General features: G+C 44.2%; 1 protein-coding gene across 5 annotated transcripts in view; it reads left to right on the plus strand.

Moving 5' to 3' along the window:
- AFAP1L1 (actin filament associated protein 1 like 1) overlaps positions 1–23,509 on the plus strand; it is a 68,911-nt gene extending 45,402 nt beyond the window's left edge. For 3 of the 5 annotated variants that reach the window (XM_033180521.1, XM_033180522.1, XM_033180523.1), the window contains exons 12-19: positions 1,140–1,351; positions 2,976–3,121; positions 3,786–3,858; positions 6,010–6,121; positions 13,007–13,171; positions 16,004–16,182; positions 19,326–19,454; positions 21,702–23,509. In XM_033180521.1, the coding sequence (XP_033036412.1) occupies positions 1,140–1,351; positions 2,976–3,121; positions 3,786–3,858; positions 6,010–6,121; positions 13,007–13,171; positions 16,004–16,182; positions 19,326–19,454; positions 21,702–21,725 (1,040 nt within the window). In that variant the 3' untranslated portion in view covers positions 21,726–23,509. The remainder of the gene's footprint in view (positions 1–1,139; positions 1,352–2,975; positions 3,122–3,785; positions 3,859–6,009; positions 6,122–13,006; positions 13,172–16,003; positions 16,183–19,325; positions 19,455–21,701) is intronic. The other 2 variants (XM_033180524.1, XM_033180525.1) reach the window with 1 other exon arrangement.
- Positions 23,510–23,936: the final 427 nt, after the last annotated feature.

Genomic DNA, 23,936 nt, shown 5'->3' on the forward strand with positions numbered 1-23,936 from the left:
TTTCTCAGTTTCCTCCATGATAACAAGACAGGGGTATCTCATTGCCCAGCATAGAGCGTGCCAGGTGTGTAAGTAACAACCCACATTATAGGGAAATTATTGGAGAAACATATTTAGGTACTTTTTATTATAAATGCATTCAATGTGAATTAAAAGTGATTTGAAGGGGAAAACATTATTTTGCTCATGTAAATGTAGTGTTCCATGTACCGGAATCCAATTTTTAAAAATCATATATTTTGGATATGCAGTAATATTCTAACCCTGAAAAAAATATTATAAAAGTACATGGCAAGAACAGGCGCAGTGGCTCAACTCTGTAATCCCGGCACTTTGGGAGGCCAAGGAGGAAGGATCGCTTGAACCCTGGAGTTTGAATCCAGCCTGGGTAACATGGTGAAACCCTGTCTATACCAAAAATACAAACATTAGCCAAGCATGGTGGTGTATGCCTGTAATCCCAGCTACTTGGGAGGCTGAGGTGGGAGGATCACTTGAGCCCGGGAGGTCAAGGCTGCAGTGAGCCGTGATAGAGACACCGTACTCCAGCTTGGGTGACAGAGGGAGATCCAGTCTTAAAAAATAAATACATAAATAAATACATGGTTACAAAGAAATATTTTGTAATCAGTGAATCAGAGTGCATTATGGTAAAAATAAACAAATTTAAATCTAAAACATTAAGAGGGAATTATAAACCTGTGGGTCATAGCTACATAGCAGCTGTGCCTTGGTCAATTTTAGGATTATGTAGGTGAGACATTTTTGTTCCCACACGCTGCCACTGGGTGTCAGCATCATCCATTATTTTCCATCTTTCAGTAACAGTTTTGATTTGGGGAGAAAAGGCAAAAGAGTTGTGTTTTTTATACATCATACGCAGTAGTTCCTGCCCTTTTCATCAAGCTTGGTGTGGCCCAAAGGCTGTGCAGAGATGTACGAATGCCATTTTCAGTCCTTGTTTCACAGGTAAGAAATAAACTCAGAGAAAAGCATGCCCAAGGTCACCCTGAGGTCACAGGGGAGAGAAAGCTAACCAGGACCCTGAGGTCTCTTTCCAGCAGACGCAAGGAGCGGCCTTGCGTCCCCATGCTGTCCCGGGGCAGGCTGTGGGAACCTCACACCACTGTCTCCTCCAGGCTACCTGAACGTGCTGGTGAACCAGGGCTGGAAGGAACGCTGGTGCCGCCTGAAGTGCAACACTCTGTATTTCCACAAGGACCACACGGACCTGCGAACCCACGTAAACGCCATCGTCCTGCAAGGCTGTGAGGTGGCCCCGGGCTTTGGGCCCCGACACCCATTTGCCTTCAGGATCCTGCGCAACCGGCAGGAGGTAGCCATCCTGGAGGTGAGAGGAGAGGGTGGGATGCGGGTGGTGCTTGGTCTGGGGACTCTGGCCTGAGTGTTGTGTTTTTGTTTGGGGGAGCCCTTGCTGCCGACACCATGGGGACTGAAGGGGCAGGAAAACAAGCCCCGCTCCTGTCAGGTGACCCAAGTAGGATTATAAGACAACATACAGGACACCCACTTAATTTGAATTTCAGGTAAGCCACGAACATTACCCAAAACGTTTTCATAAAAATATAGGTATGTCCCACGCAAGATTGGAGCTCTATCGATACTAAAATATTACTGTTCATCTGACATTCAAATTAAACAAAACATTCTGTATTTTTATTCACTAAATCTGGCAGCACCAGAACCAACGTTTGTTTTTTCTCCCTTACCTTAAAATCCCAAGCCTGAAAGGCATCTAGTCTAGTCTAGCCCATTCAGATTCTGGAATCCCCTCCAAGACCTTTCACCAGTACCCTCCTCTGTGGAGGAGAAGGTCCACTGCCCCTCCCATTGAGCAATTCAAATTTTAGAAAGATTTTCCCCATACTGAGTTGAAATCTTTGAGCTCCAGGAAGGCAATAACTAGGCCTATTCTGCATACTTTTGTTTTTCCAGAACTCACCAGGATGTCCCGCACTAGAATACTATGGGCTCTAGAAATATTTGTTGAACAAATGAGTGAATGAAGTATGATTTCATTTCACCGATTCACTGTCCTTCTTACTCACAGGCAGCAGCCTCCTCTCTGAGGTCACGCAGAATACGTGGACTCTCTCTTCCACATGGCAACCCTTTGGCAATTTAGAATTTAAAATGTTAACACTCGAGGAAAACAGAAAACTAATTTCTCCGATTACAGATAGGAAACTGAGGCCAAGGTAGCCATGTGCTTTATCCAGGAGTCCACCAGTGGTCTCTTGGTCTTGTCCTAGAACCTGACCTCTTGGTCTTGTTTTCTGCCCAAGACCCACTGCCTCGCTCAGTTCTTAAATTTCAAAAAATATCTTCTCTATAACTCACTTTTATTTTTGGTAGTTTGAGATAGGTCCCTTATTTCTCTTATACATGAGCAAAAAAATATGCTTTATTTATTCAAGTTTAGTATTTGTGTGCTAATTTAATTTTATAAGATGCTCTTCAAATGAGAATTAACATAAGTCCATGTTTAGTTGACTGGCAACTTCTTGGAGATTTTCCTATACACAATATTGTAATTATTTGGCAATTATAACACAATAAAAAATTTTGATTGAGTTATATGAGAAATGACCTCTTCTAATAAAAAATAAATATTTTTTAAAAATTCAGAGAACACCAAAATGTTGGTTTTATATCCTAATGGTTTGAGGAAGGCTCTGAGAATGGAAAGTGAGGGTGGGGAGGCCTCTGTCTTAGAGAGGTCATCAGGGAGGGCCTCTCTGAGGAGGTGACATTTGAATGGAAACCTGAACAGATGGAAGAAGGGAGCCTCTTGGATTTCTGGATGTGTGCTGTAATCTTATTCCTCTTTGACCCCTGAGTATCGGGTACATAGTCAGTACTTACAGATATTTCTGGGTTTGGCTGAAGTCAACAGGTCTCCAGAAGCTCTGACAGTAGGAAAATGAACTCTACCTTTGCCTCATGTCCTTCAGGCAAGCTGTTCAGAGGACATGGGTCGCTGGCTCGGGCTGCTGCTGGTGGAAATGGGCTCCAAAGTCACTCCAGAGGCACTGCACTATGACTACGTGGATGTGGAGACCTTAACTAGCATCGTCAGTGCTGGGCGCAACTCCTTCCTGTAAGTGTCAGCTGCACCGGCCACACCTGCCCAGGACCTTTCCTGTCTCCATCCCTCTCAGAGGCTGAGTACAGCCCTGGGCACTGAGGGGGAAGGGAGGAGCTAAGGAAAGCTCTGCTTCCTTGGGAAGTTGGAATGGGTGTCTTCCTCTTACAGCAAAGAGTGGGGAGCTGGCTGAAGGAGGTAGCCCAGGGTCAGAGGCAAGCTGTGGATGGAAGGAGCAAAAGTAGAGAAGCCTTGGAGTAGTGGCCTGGGTTCTGCCCTCATGCCTTGGGACTTTAAGCTTTCACACATTTGAGCATGGACACATGGCTAGTATATGGCATTCGGGTACTAGAAGAGCCAGGTTCGAGTCCCAGCTCGGTCACCACCAGCAGTGGAAGCTTGCACTGGTTGCTTGCCATCTCAGATCTCTGTTTTCTGACTCATAGAATGGTGGTGATGAATTACCTGCCTTGCAGGTTGTTATGAGAATCACATTGGTCCTGTCTGTGACACCCTAACACAGCCCATGACACAATGCTTCCTGCCATCTTGCTTTACTAATCTTCTGACCTGCCTTAAGAGTTTCTGCCAGAAAAAATGAGAGTGGTGGACAGGAAAACACTATAAGTTGCAAAGCATCATTGTCATTGTCATTGTCATCATACCTTTTATTTTCTAGATATGCAAGATCCTGCCAGAATCAGTGGCCTGAGCCCCGAGTCTATGATGATGTTCCTTATGAAAAGATGCAGGTACAGTCCCTTGGGGCTGCCCAGGAACATGGCAAAGGCCACTTATTAGCTCTCCCTCTTTCTGCTCCCTTTACCTTCTGCCTCAGAGAGATCATTTTCATTTAAGCAGCAGTAGCTAGAAGGGGAGCCCCTTCTTATCATAGAGCATGGCTCAGGATGAGGAATCCCTGGCACAGGAGGCTGGGTGGTGCAGTGGAAAGAGACCCAGGTTGGGAGGAAGAAAGGGCTCTGTAGACTGCCAAGCACTACCAAAAGGTGAGGCATCGTCTCCAGTTTGAGCAAGATGCTGGGACCCTCCTCCTGTTTACCGCTCTGTGAACTTATCCTCCTGATTCTGTGGTGTCTGGGGCGGGTGCTGACTCTGGGGCCAACCTGCAAGCCTTCACCTAGTGACTTCGTGATCTGGGAGCTTCAGCTCCCAGGCCAGTCTCCATGTTTTGCTTGCTAAGCCAGGGAGATACCAACTTACTAATTTACAGTGAGGCCTGAGTAGCCATCACATGACCTGGAATGCTCCTGGCAGCATGCCCTGTGCTGTCTCCTCCCTCAGAAAGCGAGAGGAGAGCCACATTCCAACCAGACGCTGGTGGGTGGGTCAGGCCTCACCATTAGCAGGAGAGAGAGGCAATTAAGCTGTGTCTACAGATGTATCTGCAGACAGGACCTCTGCCTTGGACGGTGCTGGATGACACACTGAGTTTTCACCTCTAGGACTCCCTTTTCTGGAAATTTCTCCAGTCATCCTTCTGTTCATATGATCTTTCTTCAGACTCAGATAAACCTGTGGATGCAGCTTGAGGTTTTTCTCAGTTGCAGAGTTTAGTGGCCAGATAGCTTAGCACTTAAGGATGTGAAGTTTGAGTCAGACTCAGGGCTGTTGGTCTTCGCTTCCTGACTCCGAAAGGATATGATAAAACCTACCTTCTTGGATGGCTGCAAGGATTAAATAATACTTTATGTAAGAAAGTTTAGGCAAGGTCTGGGTGCCATGGCTCATGCCTATAATCCTGGTACTTTGGGAGGCTGAGGTGGGTGAATCACTTGAGGCCAGGAGCTCGAGTCCAGCCTGACCAACATGGCAAAACCTCATCTCTACTTAAAAACTATAAAAATTAGCCAGACATAGTGGCACATGCCTGTAGTCCCAGCTACTTGGGACGCTGAGGCAGGAGGATCGTTTGAACCCAGGAGGTGGAGGTTGCAGTGAGCCAAGATCATGCCACTGAACTCCAGCCTGGGCAACAGAGCGAGACTCTGTCTCAAAAAAACAAAAAACAAAAAAAAAACAAAAACAAATCTTTAGGCTGGGCACAGTGGTGGCTCATACCTGTAATCCTAGCACTTAGGGAAGCTGAGGTGGTGGATCACTTAAGCCCAGGAGTTTGAGACTAGCCTGGCCAACATGGCAAAACCCTGTCTCTACAAAAATTAGCCGGGCATGGTGGTGCGCACCTGTTGTCCCAGCTACTCCGGAGGCTCAGGTGGGAGGATCGCTTGAGTCCAAGAGGTTGAGGCTGCAGTGAGCCATGATCACACCACTGCACTCAAAAGAAGAAATTAGCACAGTGCCTAGACATTGGAAGTTCTTATACAGAGGAGTAAATAGTACTGTTGTTGACAACATCATTATTATATTACATTATTATCATATTTAACTCATGTTTTCCTAAGCTTTCACTGGATTTTTAGTATTCTTAATATTCTTCATGCACAAATGTATAGTTAATCTATTAAGTTATGTAACTTCTATCACTGGCTCATCTCATCCAGGACTTTTCTTCTTGAGGGAAGACTCTTTTCTTTTTGAGGCAATTCAGAAAATCAGGATACTTCCAAATGTTCTAAAGACAAAAATATCTATGATAAATCAAATATAGCCACCCACAGTCTTTTGAGATTTTCTAATTTTCGTCTCAGCAGGTACTACAGTTTAGGGTTGCCTTCTGCTGCCCCCAGCAGAAAAGTATGAGGTTCAAATGATACACTGCTAGCAAAAGTGCTTTATGATTTTTGAGTGCTATGCAAGTGTAAAAATGTAAGACCAAAATCTTAGAGCAAGAAGACCCCATACTGAGCAGAGACCGTAGTACAGCCTGCATTGATGAGTCTGCACCTGCCTGAACTTGACTGTCTTCCTCCATCTCCCACCAGGACGAGGAGCCCGAGCGCCCCACAGGGGCCCAGGTGAAGCGTCACGCCTCCTCCTGCAGTGAGAAGTCCCATCGCGTGGACCCGCAGGTCAAAGTCAAACGCCATGCCTCCAGTGAGTTGTGTGTGGGCCTCCCCTGCTGACTAGGGAGGAAGGGAAGGAAGCAGTCTATAGGAAGGATCTCAAAATCAGTTCCTCTGGTGGGTAAATAAATGCGCAAAGTGAGATGCAAGAAAATACTGTACCCTAAGAAAAATCACAGAGCAAGCACAATGAAAAAGGGCAGCTAGCATGAGGCCTCAGAGGAAAAATGACAGGGAGTTGGGGGGTAGGGAGGTACTATAGGAAACTGATACCCAGTTTCCTCAGGTCCCAAATATAGGGGAGGCTGCTGCTCAGCTCCAGCAGACGATCCCCATGAAGCAGTACTAGGCCCCTAACACCAGATTTGCCAATTACTTAAAAGAGACAGAAATCTAGACTTTAGGTGAAATCTACTTATTTTTTAATATCAGCAACTATTTTTTTTTTTAATTTAGCACTGAATGAGGCCAAATAGAGAGAGAGAGAGAGAGAGAGAGACTGTTGACAAGCTGTATCTGTTTCAGAGGCTAACAATTTGTGATTTCTGATCTGGGGTAGTAAGTGGAGAACTGAACCCATCCGAATACCTTGGAGCCAGCTGCCATGAAAGCCACAGCTCACCTTGGTGTCCCGCCCTAGCTCTGCCTAGCACCCCACAGGAGCTCAGTGAATTGCCTGATTGCCACACTGCACAGTAATGACCAAGTATGCCAGGCAACTCTGTTGTAAATTCTGTTTTACTTCCAACAGTAATCTGTGCTCCTGTGTGATTTATCTTTATGAAGAAGCCAGCTTCCTGTGGGACAGCATGTTCCAAAAGTTTTTTCTTTGTTCCTTTACATTTATTCCCCCTGCATCTCAACAGAGTCAAGTTCTGTTCTATGCTTTTTGTAAACTTACTTTTATATTTTAATATCTATTTTTAAAAATACTTTTCTATATTATGGCTCCATTTCATTTGTATAGATCATCCCTTCCGAGGGTCAGGAAATCTGTATTCCATTCCTCATTCCTCCCTTGACTACTGAATTACTGTGTACCTCTGGGAAAAGTCCTTTCCCCTCTCTGGGCCTGAGTTTCCTCTCTGAACAATCAGAAGGGTGTTGTGTAACTTTGCACTCTACTCTCGGAGATACTGGAAATGCAGGGCCTTGTGAAATGCCCATTTTAAAATGGAAATCTAAACTGAAAAAAAGCATGTGAGATTAAAGAAATCACTGAATGTTAATGACAACAACAAAAAACTAACAAGCACACACAAAAAAGTAGACCCTTTCTTCAGATCAAATCTTATATGAAAGCCAAGATTATAAAAGAAAATAAAAGTGGAACTACTCTGGTTGAGGCCCACTTGGCCTCCACTTTTCCTGTTAGCCATCACCGTGGGGTCATAAGTTTCCTTGAAGGGCAGTGGGAAACCACGGTGGAAGACTGCTAATGAATTCCAACAAGGTTGTTTTTTAGATGAAGAAACTGAAGAAAATAAAAGAGAAGATATATTCATCCATTTCTCCTGCTATAACAAAATCCCATAAGCTAGGTAACTTATAAATAACAGAAATTTATTTCTCATTGTTCTGGAGGCTGGGAAGTCTGAGATCAAGGTGGCAGCCGATTTGGTGTCTGGTGAGGGCCTGTTTCCTGGTGATGACCATCTTTTTGCTCCCTGGGGTCTCTTTCCCAAGGGCACTAATCACACCCATGAGGGCTCCACCCTGGTGACCTAATCACCTACCAAAGGCCCCACCTCCAAGTGCCATCACATAGGGGATTAGGTTTCAACCTGTGAATTTTGGGGTATGTAAACATCTAGTCTATAGCCAAAGGATTTTGCCCACGATCATGTATTAATTGCCTGTTGCTACATAAGAAATTACCCAAAATTTAGCTCCTCTAAACAATAAGCAGGAACATGTGTTATGTCACATGGTTTCTGTGGATCAGGAATCCTAAATGGCTTGGATAGGTAGTTCTGGCTTGGGGTCTCTCATGAGATCTCAAGATGTTGGCCGGTCATCCGAAGTCATCCAAAGTCTTGACAGGCTGAAGGATCCACTTCTAAGATGGCTCACTGCATACCTGGCAAGTTTGTGCTGGTTTTGGAAGGAGGCCTCAGTTCTTCGCCATGGGGATCTCTTCATAGAGTTGCTTGTCCTTGTGATGTGACAGCTGGCTTCCCCCAGAGCAAGCGACCCAAGAAGGAACAGCAAGGCTGATACTGCAAGGTCTTTTATGACCTATGGTTAGAAGTTATACTCTGTCATTCTGCAATATCCTAATGGTTACACAGGTCAGCACTGTTTAGTGTGGGAGGGGACTATAAAAGGGCATGAATATTAGGAGGCAAGAATCATGGAGGCCAAGTAGATTGCTAAGAAAAATGGTGGTGTGAGAAGCTGCATGGACCCACTCCCTAGCAAAACAGCTGCAGCTGGTTAAACTTATTAAAACAATTATTTAAAGTCTGGAAATTTTCCTCAGGGCAAATGAAGAAACATTTATTCTAGAAAATTTGCTAAATCTTAGTAAGAACAGTGAGAGTCTGTGGCATTTGAGCCACAACCTACCCCTTTATTCCCCAACTCAGTTTCAAAGAATCTTCACTCCAGGCACATCTGGACAAGAAAACAGGGCTCCTTCTTTCCCCAGCTGCTAGTCAAGGGCTACAGTGTCTCCCCGGGAAGGGCAGGCTGCCAGTATTTTTTGTCATACCCAGCTCCATGCTGCAGAGGCTAAATTCCAGGTGATTATAGCCAAGAGGTAGGAAGCGCCCTTCCTCTACCCAGATGATAGAGCAAAGGCTTTGCCCCAGGTAGGGTAAGCCAAGAATACTGGGGCCCTGATTGCCCTCATCCTAGCTTACTTGTAGGGCAGAGGTTCCATGCTGGGAGAGGCAAGCAGAGTGGACCAGAGGTTACTGCCCCCACCCAGCACCCTGCTCATAACAGGAATGTCACTCCAAGAGAAACAGGCTCTTAATTTGTTTTGTGCTGCTATAACAGAATACCAGAGACTGGGTAATTTATAATGAACAGAAATTATTAGCTCCTAGTCTAGAGGCTGGAAAAATCCAAGATCAAGCTGTTGACCTCTAGCAAGGGCCTTCTTGCTGCATCATCACATAGAAGAAAATGGAAGGGCAAAGAGGCAAAAGGGGGTTGAATTTGCCCTCTTTTAACGGCATTAATCCCACCCATGAAGGCAAAGCCCTCATGGCCTAAATCACCTCTCAAAGTCCCATCTTTTCATACTGTTACAATTGCAATTAAATTTCAACATGAGTTTTGGAGGGGATGAACATTCAAACCACAGCACAGGTCATTGTTCCCACCCCTGGATCCAGAGCAGTGACTCAGAGATTTTGCCCAGCGGGGAAAGGCAGGCCATAAGAACAGAGAACTCCAAAGCTCTTCCTCAAAAGAACTGACTTTAGTTGGAACAGAGTGTGGGAAAGTGTAAACCAAAGGATGCTCTCAAAAACAATGGAGATTTGGTGGTTATGAGAACAATAAACTAAACCACAGGCTAGTTTATCAGAGAGAACCACAGAAAGAGACAGCTAAAAATGCCCACAGCTGGGTGTGATGGCTCACCCCTGTCATCCCAACACTTTGGGAGGCTGAGGCAGGTGGAACACTTGAGGAGTTCAAGACCAGCGTAGCCAACATGGCAAAACCCTGTCTCTACTAAAAATACAAAAATTAGCCAGTCATGGTGGTGGGCACCTGTAATCCCAGCTACTCGGGAGGCTGAGGCACAAGAATCGCTTGAACCCAAGAGGCAGAGGTTGCAGTGAGCCATGATCCTGCCACTGCGCTCCAGCCTGGGTGACAGAGTGAGACCCTGTCGCAAAAAAAAAAAAAAAAAAAAAATTAAAAAGAAATTTTTTTAAATAAAAAGAGCCCTCCTAGGGTTAGAATAAATCTCAAAGATGAGCCTCCAAAACTATCCTATAAAGGGGCTGAATTTAATTGGATCAGACTGTGGAGTAATTTATGCATTGTCAAAATCAATAGAGCAAACACCTGACAATTAGTAGGGCCTAACAGCTGGGTGTAATAGCAACAGAGGCAGACTGCTTAACAGGAGATTAGGGAAAGAGTCAGAAATCCCTGCTAATACGCTGTCACGCCAGAGTGACTGTACACATGCCGAGGGTATGGCCTCTGAGGAGCAACATCAGTGGCTTCATACTTCAAGAGGAAGTAGACTACACTAAAATAGTTCAGACAAGTCACTAAACAAATAAGAAAATAACAACCCAACAACCCAGTTGGGGGGATGCATATCAAAAGATACTACAATATATTCTCTAAAATGACCAGTTTTCAACAAAAAATTATGAGACACACGAAGAAGCAGGAAAATGTGACCCATACAGAAGGAAAAAAATCAAGCCACAGAAACTGCCTGAGAGAGGGCCCAAATGTAGAATTTAACAAAGATTTCAAAGCAGCCATTATAAATATATTTAAAGAACTTAAGGAAACCATGCTTAAAGAAATAAAGGAACGGAAGATGACAGTGTATTAGCAGATAGTCTATACTATGGATAGCCTATATTATTGGTAGCCTCTATCAATATATTATTGATAATAGCTCATTCCTCCTGCTATAACAAAATTCCATAAGCTGGGTAACTTATAAACAACAGAAATGTATTTCTCATTGTTCTGGAGAAATTGGTTTCATACTGCAGGAGGAAATAGACTATGCTGAGTACTATACTACACTATACTGAACACTACAGTATAGGTACATGGAACTACACTACAGTTATATGGAATATAGCTATATGCTATACTATATTATACTGTAGTATATAGTACAGTCATATGGAATATATTATTGATAATATATTGATAGAGGCCTCCAATAGAAAGACAGAAATTATAAAAAGAAGAATCAAATAAAAATCATGAGACTGAAAAGTACAATAACTGAAATGAAAAACTCACTCAATGGGCACAACAGTAAATTTGACCTGGTAGAAGAATCAGTGAACTTGATGATAGAAAAATAGAGATTATGCAAACCAAAGAGCAGAGAGAAAAAAAGAATGAAGAAAAATGACAGAGCCTCAGAGCATTGTGGAACACCATTAAGTGTACAAACGTGTGTACAGGGAGTACTACAAGGAGAAGAGACAGATGAGTATTAAAAATACTCAAATAATGGCTGAAACTTGCCAAATTTATTGAAAAACATTAATCTATACATCCACGAAGCTCAGTGAAATCCAAGTAAGATAAAGGCAAGGAGATCTACAAAAGACACATCATGGTACAAATGCTTATACCAAAGACAAGGAAAAAATCTTGAAGGCAGAAGAGAAAATCAAGCCATCATGTATAAGAGAACCCCAGTAACATTAACAGCTGACTTCTCATCAGTAACAAAGCCAGAAGGCCCTCCATGCTGTATTTATGATCAGGCTTGAACTGCAGGGTAGTTGTGTCAGGAACTGATTTTTGCATGGGTCACTGGGTGACCACTGCAATCCCTGCAGCAGCTGGCTAGACAAGACCCCCAATTATCCATAAACTGCAGGAATTATTCTGCACTGACTTATATAAAGCAGCGTGCAGGTCTGCATAGCGCACCAAAAAAAAAAAAAAAACAAGTAAAACTTTCCCCAAGAGGTTGAACTATGGCCTTGAAACAGCTAGAACAATATTGCACAGCATGGACCCTGGAGTCAGAAAGACATGGAGACATGGGTTTAACCTTGGCTCTGCCACCCTTAGCAGTGGGACTTAACCGCTGTGTAGCTCAGTTTCCTCAACAATAGAAGAAAACTAATTATAGTATAAGTTTTGTGGGCTGGGCGCAGTGGCTCACTCCTATAATCCCAGCACTTTGGGAGGCTGAGGCAGGCTGATCACTTGAGGTCAGGAGTTCAAGAACAGCCTGACCAACATGGCAAAACCCCATCTCTACTAAAAATACAAAAATTAGCCAGGCATGGTGGCGTGCACCTGTAGTCCCAGCTACTCTATTTGGGAGGTTGAGGCAGGAGAATCACTTGAACCCCAGAGGTGGAGGTTGCAGTGAGCCGAGATCACGCCACTGCACTCCAGCCTGGGTGACAGAGCGAGACTGTGTCTCAAAAAAATAAATTAAAAAAATAACTTACATGATGGGTAAGTGGGAATGCAAGTAAATGGCTCAGCATATAGTGCCTAGTGTATAGTAAATAATACATTTTTGCCATAATTATTTGTTTTTATTGTCCATCATAGTGTTGAACCTATAGTAGACCACCAGGTCCCTCCCTCCCCCAAACCCTTCCCCAGTAACAAAATGGATAACTGACTGTAGCTCAAAGTCTAGAATCTCTGGAGATCTGAGTTATTTGGAACGGTCTCCTTGTCTTATAGATACCTGAAAACTGACTATAAAATCTGCTCTTTTAAAACCAAAGTATGTGCTACATCACAAATTTGTTTTTTAATAATACTATCATTATTACCTAATACTATCATTATTACCTAACCCTTACTATTTGCGTACTATGCTAAATGCTTTTCATTAATCATCTCATTCAACCCTTACCACAACTCTAGGAGGTAAACTGTATCCATATCCTTGTTTACAAATAAGGATCAAGGGGGAAAAGGCACAGTAAAACACTACCAGTCTCTTTTGCCTAATGTCACACAACCAGGAAGGTCAAAAATGCCCAAATCTCAGGCTGTCTGTTCCAAGGCCTTGCTCCTAGTCCCTGTGCCCTATGGCCTCCCTTTTGCTTCTTCATTCCTTAGAGGATTCACACTAAATATATCTAAGGGACTTAGTCTAAATATTTCCATTTTATAGATGGAGAAGTTGGGGCTGAGAGAGAAGCTGACAGCACCCAAGTACCTTTGCCAGAGGTCAGAACTGAGGGCCTTTCCCTTCCCCACATCTCTACAGGTGCCAATCAATACAAGTATGGCAAGAACCGAGCCGAGGAGGATGCCCGGAGGTACTTGGTAGAAAAAGAGAAGCTGGAGAAAGAGAAAGAGACGATTCGGACAGAGCTGACAACACTGAGACAGGAGAAGAGGGAACTGAAGGAAGCCATTCGGAGCAGCCCAGGTACCTGTGTGATTGTGGTCCTGAGCACTTATGGGTGGCCAGCTCATCCTTAGGCACAGTAAAGGGAGGTCTCTTGCACAAGTCACCTCGTTTCCTACCCAAGAGCAGTGGGCTTCTCCTCCCCTTCGCCTTCCCCTCTTCCTCTTCTCCTCTTCATCATTATCATCATCATTCTTCCCAATTAAAGAAAGTGCCATCAATTTAATAACTTGTTTTGGAGGGATGAAAAAGCATCACAATAATGTATACACTTAAAGTAGTAAGAAGCAATCTGATTTTAGAAATGTGAAGCATAGAAGTGTGCCTTAGAATCAAAGAAGTAAGAGACGTCATTTTGAACCCCACTTGTATTCATTCACAGATACATGTGAGACATTGGTCCTAGTGCAGGGAATAATGGACATGACACCTTCCCAGGATCCTCTTCTGAAACCAGGGACCTCAGCAGGCCCTGCCTGCTCTGGGCTTCTCCACACCCTATTTTCTACTGTGTTTCCTTTGCACTCTAACTGCAGTTCAACACACTTTAAGCCTAAGGTTTCTCCACGTGCCAGAGGGAGCAGAAGTCCTGTTGCTATAGATCATGTCCACAAACATGTAGCCCTATGAGAATCTGGTGGACCTATAGACCCTTTTCTAAGAAGAAACACCACAGTTCACAATGCTGCAAAAAAAAAGTTCAGGAGCTCATGTGGCTGCCTGTGGAGCCTATCCATAGATTGCCTGAGACTCCATAAACCTCAGATTAAGAACTTCTGGTTTAAAGGAAAAGACTTGTTCTGTGTGGCCAAGAACGAGAATCAACAGGAGGAAGGCACAGGAAGGCAGTTTGGTTTCCATATAAAGAATTTTCTGAGTCAGAACCAGGATTTGGAGCAAGTTGACTATCCTTGTCCTGCTCAATTTTTTCCGCTATGGCACTGTCACTTGGTAACATATTAGATTGTTTATTATATTTATTATTTATTGTTTGCCACAGACACACAAATATAAGCACCATAAGGGCAAGGATCTTTGCCTGCTTTGTTCACTGATATATCTAGGGCTGAGGACAATGCCTGATACATGGTAAGCATGCATTAAATACATGGTGAATGATGAATATAAAGAATTCAACATTACTGGAAAATCCTCCAGCACAGCCTCCCTCAGAGCAAAGAATGGAACTGATTTTTAAACCTGGTAAGACCCAACACAGTACTTGGAATGAGAAAGGTACTAATAAAGGTTTGTTAGATTAAATTGAAAAAGTGAGCTGGGTGCCATGGTTCACGCCTGTAATCCTAGCACTTTGGGAGACTGAGGCAGGAGGACCATTTGAGTGCAGGAGTTCGACACCAGCCTAAGCAACATAATGAGACCTCATCTCTATTTTTCTTAAAGAAAGAAAATTTTTAAAATTTATTTAAGAAATTTTAAAAATAAAAATAAATTGGGGCCAGGTGCGGTGGCTCATGCCTGTAATCCCAGCACTTTGGGAGGCTGAGGCAGGTGGATCACGAGGTCAGGAGATCGAGACCATTCTGGCTAACACGGTGAAACCCCGTCTCTACTAAAAATACAAAAAATTAGCCGGGTGCGGTGGCAGATGCCTGTAGTCCCAGCTACTCGGGAGGCTGAGGCAGGAGAACGGTGTGAACCCAGGAGGTGGAGCTTGCAGTGAGCTGAGATCAGCCACTACACTCCAGCCTGGGTGACAGAGTGAGACTCTGTCTCAAGGAAAAAAAAAAAAATTTGAATAAGCAGCAAAATCCTACTGAAAACTCTGGTGTCTGTAAAGCCCTGCTATGACAGTTGTTTACAAGTAACAGAAACCAAAGCTAAACTGGCAGAGAAATGAAAAGAAGATGTAATTGGAAAATTGAGTGATCTGGTGTAGTGGGGTCCAGGGACTTAAATGGTGTCACCAGGAAGCTTATTTCTCATACTCATGCTTCTACCCTTCTCTCCTTTGGTTTCATTCTCCCCTTGTGATGCCACAATGGCTGCACAGTGCCAGCCCTCACCCAGCCCTCCCAGCCAACCTAAGCAAAGAGAGCTTCTCCTCCCAGCAACCACCACAAAACCCCCTGGATTCACTCTGATTGGTCCCACTTTCATCCTTAATCCAATCACTGTCACCAGAAGATGAGTTGTGATTATGGGGCAGACCTAAGTTATGTGCCAAACCCTTGAACTAGAAGCAGAGTCAGCCCCACTCAAACTAGAGAGAATGGGGGTAGGGGAGCAGGTGCAGTGGCTCATGCCTGTAATCCCAGCAATTTGGGAGGCCAAGGCTGGTGGATTTCTTGAGGTCAGCAATTTGAGACTAGCCTGGCCAATATGGCAAAACCCCATCTCTACTAAAAATACAAAAACTAGCTGGGCGTGCTGGTGTGTGCCTGTAGTCCCAACTACTCGGGAGGCTGAGGCAGGAGGATCGCTTGACCCCAAGAGGCAGAGGTTGCAGTGAGCCGAGATCACCCACCGCACTCCAGCCTGGGCGACAGAGTGAGACTCCATCTCAAAAAAAAAAAAAAGAAAGAAAAAGAAAAAGAGAGAAGAGAGACAGAATGAGAGGGGGAAGGTAGTTTCCCAATGAAAACTCAAGAGTGCTATTTCCAGGAGATGGTGAAATGGGTACCAGACATATAAAGACCATAATGAGACCTCATCTCATTATGAAGCTGGAACCCCAGTATGGAACTGGAACCCCAAGCCCAGAGTCCATCTCTTAACCAAGACTGGGGACTGGAAAGGACCACCAGGAGGGGCAAAGGCATGAGGCCCTACCAGATTCCCCGACACTTCAGGTCAGGTTCAGCTGTTTCTTATCAATGTATCTTGATTCAGGAGCAAAATTAAAGGCTCTGGAAGAAGCCGTGGCCACCCTGGAAGCTCAGTGTCGGGCAAAGGAGGAGCGCCGGATTGACCTGGAACTGAAGCTGGTGGCTGTGAAGGAGCGCTTGCAGCAGTCCCTGGCAGGAGGGCCGGCCCTGGGGCTCTCCATAAGCAACAAGCCCAAGAGTGGGGTGAGTCCAGGGCCTTCCATGCCAGGGGCAGCTACTCCTGTATCCCTCCACACACTGCAGATCTCTCCTTCATGATCACTCTTTGGAGGTAGGGGTTATGCCCATTTGCAGACAAGAAAACTGAAGTCCAAAGAGGTGAAGGGCATGCCATGGATGGCACAGCTAGGAAGAGGACTCTTGGAGCAATTTATCTTGATTTTCTGGCCTGTTCTTGTCTCCACAGCAGCATCACCATTTGACTTTTTACCCTAAAGGTTATCTTAGAAATGGCCTTGGGGTTATTGATGATAAATAGTAGCTACCATATGTTGAATAACAAGCATGTGTGATCCATTACTACAGGCATCTTAACCTGTATTATCTTACACAATCTTCATGGCAGTCCTATGAGGTAGTTTAGGGGTTGACAGACAAGAAAACTAAGGTTCAGAGATGTCGAATGACTTGCTCAAGGTCACTCAGTGAAGTGGGAGACAGGATTCCAAACCCAGGAAGTCTTAACTCCAGAACCCTGCTCCAGAGCCCTCCAGTGCAACATGGCGAAACCCTGTCTCTACAAAAAATTACAACGGTCTCACATGCCCTCTTCTGGGATCTCCAGGGTACCAGGCCCTGTCTTCAGTGCTCTGTATCCATTATCTCTAATGCTTCCAGTAACTCTGCGAGGAAGATTCACCCACCTCCAATGGGGCTCTCTCAGAGAGGACTTCCCTGACCTCATCTACACTGGGGTTTCTCAACCTCAGCACTACTGACATTTTGGCCCAGTAACTCCTTCTTATAAGGGACTATTCTGTGCATCAGCAGGATGTTAGGGATGTTAAGGTCCTACCTAAGGATATCAAGTAGAATGTTAAGCAGCATCTCTACCTTCTACTCACTGGTTGCCAGTAACACCCCCCGACCAGTGACAACCAAAATATCTCCAGAAATTGTCAGATGTTCCCTGGGAGAGCAAAACCGACCCTAGTTGGTCTAAATTACCAACAGCTCCCTCTATTATTCTTCCTCATAGCACTTAACCACAATTTGTGTGTATGTGTGTGTATATATATATTTATGTCCTTGCTTGTCCAATGTCTGTCTTCTCCACTAGATTCTATTTTTGTTAAGAATTGGACTACATCCATTTATCATTAAATTCCTGACCCTTTACAGAAAAATAGTGGGAGTGCAAGAAATATCTGTCAAATGAATAAATGTTTTGCCTGCTTTCGGGTGAGGAAATTGAGACTTAAAGAGACGAAATAACTTGTCTGATAAGTATGACTTATCGGGAGGCAATGTGTCATTATTATTGTTGTCCCAGGTCACATTTCCTGGTCACACCACACCTGATTGAGCCAGTGCTGTGTCTTACACCCCTACACTTTCTTTCCATGGGGTGTTTCCAACCTCATTATATAGATGAAAAACATGTCAGCCAAGGACAAAACTTCCCAGAGTCACAGAGGGCTGGTGGAGGAGCTAGCATTGGTTCATTCATCCCAGCTGCTTCCTCCCACCAGCATGACCTGATATTCCCATTCCAGAGCACTTTTCCCTCAGTTTTGGATCCTTCTGACATTCTTTGGAGATAAAGAGAAGCTTTCTCTAAATTCCTTGCAGGTTTAGCTGTTACAATGTCACCTTTAAGGAACTACATCTAGTAAGGTATTATACTAAGCAATTATCTGGAAAATGTAAGGGGTAAAGGTAATTTCAAAAATGAGAAGGAATACAGGAGAGAGGTTAAAAGTCAAACTGTGGGGCCAGGCAAGGTAACTCATGCCTATAATCCCAGCACTTTGGGAGGCTGAGATGGGCGGATCACTTGAGGCCAGGAGTTTGAAACCATCCTGGCCAACATGGTGAAACCCCATCTCTACTAAAAATACAAAAATTAACTGGGCATGGTGGCACATGCCTGTCCCAGCTACTCAGGAGGCTGAGGTAAGAGAATCACTTGAACCTGGGAGGTGGACCTCCAGCCTTGGAAAGAGAGCAAGACTCTGTCTCACAAAAAAAAAAAAAAAAAGGAAGGAAGGGAGGGAGGGAGGGAGAGAGGAAAAATAAAGAGAGAAAGAGAGAGAGAGAAGGAAGGAAGGGAGGGAGGGAGGGAGGGAGGGAGAGAGAGAAGGAGAAAGAAAGAGAGAGAGAGAGGGAGAGAGAGGGAGGGAGGGAGGGAGGGAAAGAAAGAAAGAGCGGGCTATGGGATTGGAATCCTGGTTCTCCCACTCACCAGCCATATGACCTTGCACAGCAATTTGACCTTCCCCATTTCCTCACCTATAAAATGGAATGACTAATAATAGTACCTACTTCATAGGCTTGTTGAGAAGCTAAAGGAGCTAATTCACACAATGCTTTGTAGTGAGGTTCAGTAATTTTAGTTGTCATTATCGTTATCTGAAGGTCCTCAAGTATCTTCTCCTGTCACCTTGTTCAGTGCCTTTTTTTTTTTTTTTTTTGAGACGGATTCTCGCTGTGTCACCCAGGCTGGAGTACAGTGGCGCAATCTTGGCTCACTGCAAGCTCCACCTCCCGGGTTCACGCCATTCTCCTGCCTCAGCCTCCCATGTAGCTGGGACTACAGGCGCCCACCACCACGCCCCGCTAATTTTTTGTATTTTTAGTAGAGACTGGGTTTCATTGTGTTAGCCAGGATGGTCTCGATCTCCTGACCTCGTGATCCGCCTGTCTTGGCCTCCCAAAGTGCTGGGATTACAGGCGTGAGCCACCGCGCCTGGCCAGTGCCTTTTATTTTAAAGTTCCCATGCTGCTGGGCACAGTAGCTTACACCTGTAATGCCAGGACTTTGGGAGGCCAAGGTGGGTGAACTGCTTGAGCCCAGGAGTTTGAGACCAGCCCGGGCAATTTGGCGAAATCCCATCTCTACTGAAAATACAAACATTAGCCAGGCCTGGTGGTGCACACCTGTAATCCCAGCTACTTGGGAGGCTGAGGTATGAGAATCGCTTGAACCCCGGAGGCAGAGGTTGCAGTGAGCCAAGCTCGCACCACTGTGCTCCAGCCTGGGTGACAAAGAGAGACTCTGTCTCAAAAATAAAAATAATAAAGTGTCCTCATGCTTTTGAGGTCAGGCTGGGTGTTGGTAGCCATCACCAGATCTCACCTATGTAATTATTTATTGCCATCAACAGGAAACTGCAAATAAACCCCAGAACAGCGTTCCAGAGCAATCTCTCCCTGTCAACTGTGTTTCTGAGCTGAGGAAGAGGAGCCCATCCATCGTAGCCTCCAACCAAGGAAGGGTGCTACAGAAAGCCAAGGTAGAGCCATAGTTCAGCTTATCAAATCACAGACCTGGTAACCCCCTTTTTATGGAAGTTCACCCAAAACCAAAAAATCAACTAGTGAGAAAGGTAGAGAACTGCCAATGCATTTATGCAATGAAACTCATGAACCTTCCTCAGAAGCAGTAATCCTCAGATATTATTCAGAACTTATTCACTCTTTGTTAACACATATTTCTAACAAGCTTAATCATCTGGTTTCTGAGCCTACAATGTGTTTTGAGACAGGAGAGGTCCCATTTCATTGATGAGGTAACTGAAAATCAAGGACTATGGGACTTGCCCAGGGCTATGCAAGATATCACTGCAAAAGCAAGTAAGCAAACCCACGTCTTCCAATTCTAAGTCCATGGCTCCCTCCAGGATGCTGGTCCACAGTCCCTTCTGTGTGACTCTTGGGGGTCAGCTATGTTTCAGAACTTTTTGGATTTTATAAAGGTCATATGGTACCTACACTAATATATGATGAAAACCCCAATAAGTCCTCAGGTGGTACCATGTAAGCAAACATGTTAATAATTCTACAGCAAGACACAGGAATATTTATAGTACATGGAGTGAATAAAGATTATAAACAGCCTCATATCAGGTCAGGTCAAGTTTTGCCACCAAATGAGTCTATACCAAAACAGTGGAGAAATATTTCGGTTTCACAGCTTTCTGGATTTCTAGATGACACTAAGTGAGACCCTGTCTCAAAAACACAAAAGCACAGCTGTACGTCCCTCAGGTTGGAATTGGTTTTCAGAGCCTGAGAGGGAAGAGTCTTTATTCTTTCCTACAGTTAGTCATTAAACAAATATTTGTTGAAGACCTACCATATGTGAGTCTTGTTATAATTTCTGGTTATATAACAGGGAACCCAAAAAAGTCCCTGGTCTCATAGAGTTGGGAAGACAAGACTTTAAATACCACACATAAATAATGTGATGCCAGAGAAGATGAACCTCCCAAAGGAGCTTAAGCACAGTGACAGCAAAGACCCTTTCAGGAAAGTGACACAAAAGCAGAGACCTGAATGGAGTGTGAGGGAGAGACCCATGCAGGGGGCTGAGGGAAGGACGATCCAGGCAGAGAGAAGAACCAAGTGTCAAGTTCCTGAAGTGGGAAAAAGCTTGGAATGTTTGAGGAACATCAAGAAGATCCAGGTGGTTCCAGTGAAGGGAACAAAGGGTGAGCTTTAGGAGATGAGATCAGAGAAGTAACCAGTGAGGGGCCAGATCATCTAGACCAGCAGTCAGTAAACATTTTCTGTAAAGGGCCAGAGAGTAAATAGTTTAGGCTTTCTGAACCATATGATCTGTTCCACAACCTCTCAGCTCTGCCATTGTCACATGAAAATAGCCATGGACAATATGTAAATGATGATGAAAACGGCTGTGTCCCAGTAAAACTTTTTTTTTTTAATTTTTTTTTTTGAGATGGAGTCTCACTCTGTCGCCCAGGCTGGAGTGCAGTGGCACGATCTCAGCTCACTGCAACCTCCGCCTCCTGGGTTCAAGCAATTCTCCTGCCTCAGCCTCCTGTGTAGCTGGGATTACAGGTGCACACCACCATGCTCGGATAATTTTTTTGTATTTTTAGTAGAGACGGGGTTTCACCATGTTGGTCAGGTTGGTCTTGAACTCCTGACCTTGTGATCTGCCCACCTCAGCCTCCCAAAGTGCTGGGATTACAGGCATGAGCCACTGCGCCTAGCCCAATAAAACTTATTTACAGGCGCTGAAATTTGAATTTCATATCATTTTCATGTGTCATGAGATAGTCGTCTTCTTTTGATTTTTTTTTTCAAACATTTAGAAATAAGAAAATCATTCTTAGCTGATGCATTATATGAGAATGGGCAATAGGCCAGACTTGGCCCACAGACTATCATTTACCAGCCTTTTATCTAAAGCCTTTCAGGCCACTGAGGAACCATGGATCTTGTTGTAACATAATGGATCTTGCTGTGACATGATGGAAGGTTTTGAGCAAAGAGTTTTGAATATAAATTGCATTTTTTAAAGACCATTCAGACAACTATGTTGAAAATGGATGAAGGGACAAGAGAGACCAGCATGGAGAAGTGACTTACTCAGGGCCACAGAAAGAGAGAGGGGGGCTAGAACCCAATGCAACCTGGCCAGTGGAGATCATCTAACTAGGTGCCATGAAATGTTTTTATCCATGTCACACTAGACCATTCAACAAATTGATTTGTCTTGTCTTTCTGTACTTCAGGAATGGGAAATGAAGAAGACCTAGAAAGAGAACGAGGATTTCATTCCAAAGGAAATATCAGCTTGTCCACCTGAGGAAGAAATGCTTTTTTTCACAAGGAGACACCAAGAGAAGACTAGGAAGTAGCCCTCATTCTCCAGGACACCCTAAAGACCAGCCTTTATTGTCTGCATGATTTTAGGGGATATGGGGAGGGAAGAAGTAGAAGGGAAGAGGGAAATGGAGAGCATCCTTATGACTTTACAAAGGGTGGAAATGAGGATGGAGGGATACAGAAGTCTGCACAGCTGTAAAGGTTTTATAGATGTCTTTGCCTTCCCTTCTGAAGAAGAAATGAAAGCACATGTGAATAACCCCTTCCATCCCATTCACAGCATCGCACTCCCAGTCCTTAAGGCAAAGGGAGGCAGTGCTGAAGCATTGGTGGTGCAGTGTAAAGAGACAAGACCTGATCATCTGATCACACTTGTTCCAACTTGATTCATATTGGGCAGTACTGACAACCACTGGGCAAGGCAAACAGGCTGAACAATCAATAACGTTATCCCTGCCTGCATACATGTGAACAAAAGCTGTAGAGGACATGCAAATTCTACAGTCATTCCTCATTTGCTTTAGACAGAGTGCAGCTACTGGAATCTTCCAGATTTGAGTGTTTTAAAATCAGAGCTCTGAATACACAAAAGGAAAGAGAAATGGAGCAGCTGACATATTTTAAGCTCACAGTGATACTCAGTGACAGGAGCACAGAGCTCTAATGTCCACAGGATGTTGTAGGGTAGGGTCTTTCAGTAAATCAAGTCCCTTACCTATGTTCTATGACACTGAGGTTCTTGGAGCTATGGGTTAGAAATCCAGGAGGCAATATGTCGTTATTCTAATGAAGTCCTCATCTTGCACTCAGAGGCCCACTAGTCTGCCCTTCTATATATTAAGTAAAACCAAGAGAAAATAAGAGGATGATGGCTTCTTTCTCTCACCTCGGTGCTAAACCTTTTACACACACTTGATACTTTCATAGAGGGACCAAGGACCTCAAGTCCTGGGCAGTCTCCTTACTGTGCTACTCGCTACTTTCTCAACACTGTAGGTACTTTATGGGTCTGTATTTAACACATTTCCTTCCAATAAAGATAAAACCACTTAACTCTTAAGAGCCAGTGCTTAGCTCAAGAGGAAAGAAGGAAAATCCCAGACTATAACCATGGCCACTTTGCTATAGGGTTTACATATTTTAACCCACCTAAGGTTTTACAGACTTTAGCCTCACTCAAATTTTATCACCCTCTGAGGTAGCTGGAGACCACAGCAGGAAAAATAACCTGACCAGTGATCACCCACTGATTAGTGGCACAGCATAGGACTTAGAGGTTATAAGCCCAGATCCAGATAGGGCTAGGTTTGAGCCCTGCCTCTGATGACCGGCTGGGTGACCTTGGGAAACTCACTTGACCACTGTGATTCTTGTTTTCCTTATCTGTGAAATGGGGCTAACAATTGTTACTTTTCTCCCAAGATTGTTGGGAAGATTTAATAAGATAATACATAGTAGGCATCTTGCATAATGTCTGAGAAATAGGAAATGCTCAGTCAATAGTGGCTTTCACTAGCCAGGCATGGTGGTACTCGCCTATAGTCCCAGCTACTCAAGAGGCTGAGGCAGGAGGACCACTTGAGCCCAGGAGTTTGAGACTAGTGCACTATGATCATGCCTGTGAATCACCACTGCACTCCAGCCTAAGCAAATAGCAAGACCCCATCTATATAAAAAAAAAAATCATAAAAAAGTGGCTCATTATTAGCTATATAGGAAATGTCTGACTCACAAGCCTGTGTTCTTTCCACTGAGGAAGAAACTACTTTTACATGGTAATTACAGCCACCAAAAGCTAAAAGGTAACCAATACATAACTGAGAGTTTCCATCCAAATTCCACCTGTGTTTTCACAGCTCAAGGGGCTCACATACTCTAGATTTTCAGTGTTCTTTTTTAAAAATGTGGATCCTGGAATGTCACCTAACTCTCCAACTATGTATTCAGTGTCTGTCATACTCTTTCTTATGCAGTTATTTTGGGGTTGTCTTTTCTCACCAACAGATCTTGAACTCTGAGAGGAGTGGCTAGGGGTGATTAATAATTAACATTTATCAAGCACTCACCATGTGTCAGGCACTGTGTCAGTCATGGCCAGCTTCACAGGCATGCAACCTGTGCAGTCACACAGGGCCCCATGC

The sequence above is a fragment of the Trachypithecus francoisi genome, unplaced genomic scaffold (genome assembly GCF_009764315.1).
Source record: "Trachypithecus francoisi isolate TF-2019V2 unplaced genomic scaffold, Tfra_2.0 Lachesis_group2, whole genome shotgun sequence".
Classification (NCBI taxonomy): Eukaryota; Metazoa; Chordata; class Mammalia; order Primates; family Cercopithecidae; genus Trachypithecus; species Trachypithecus francoisi.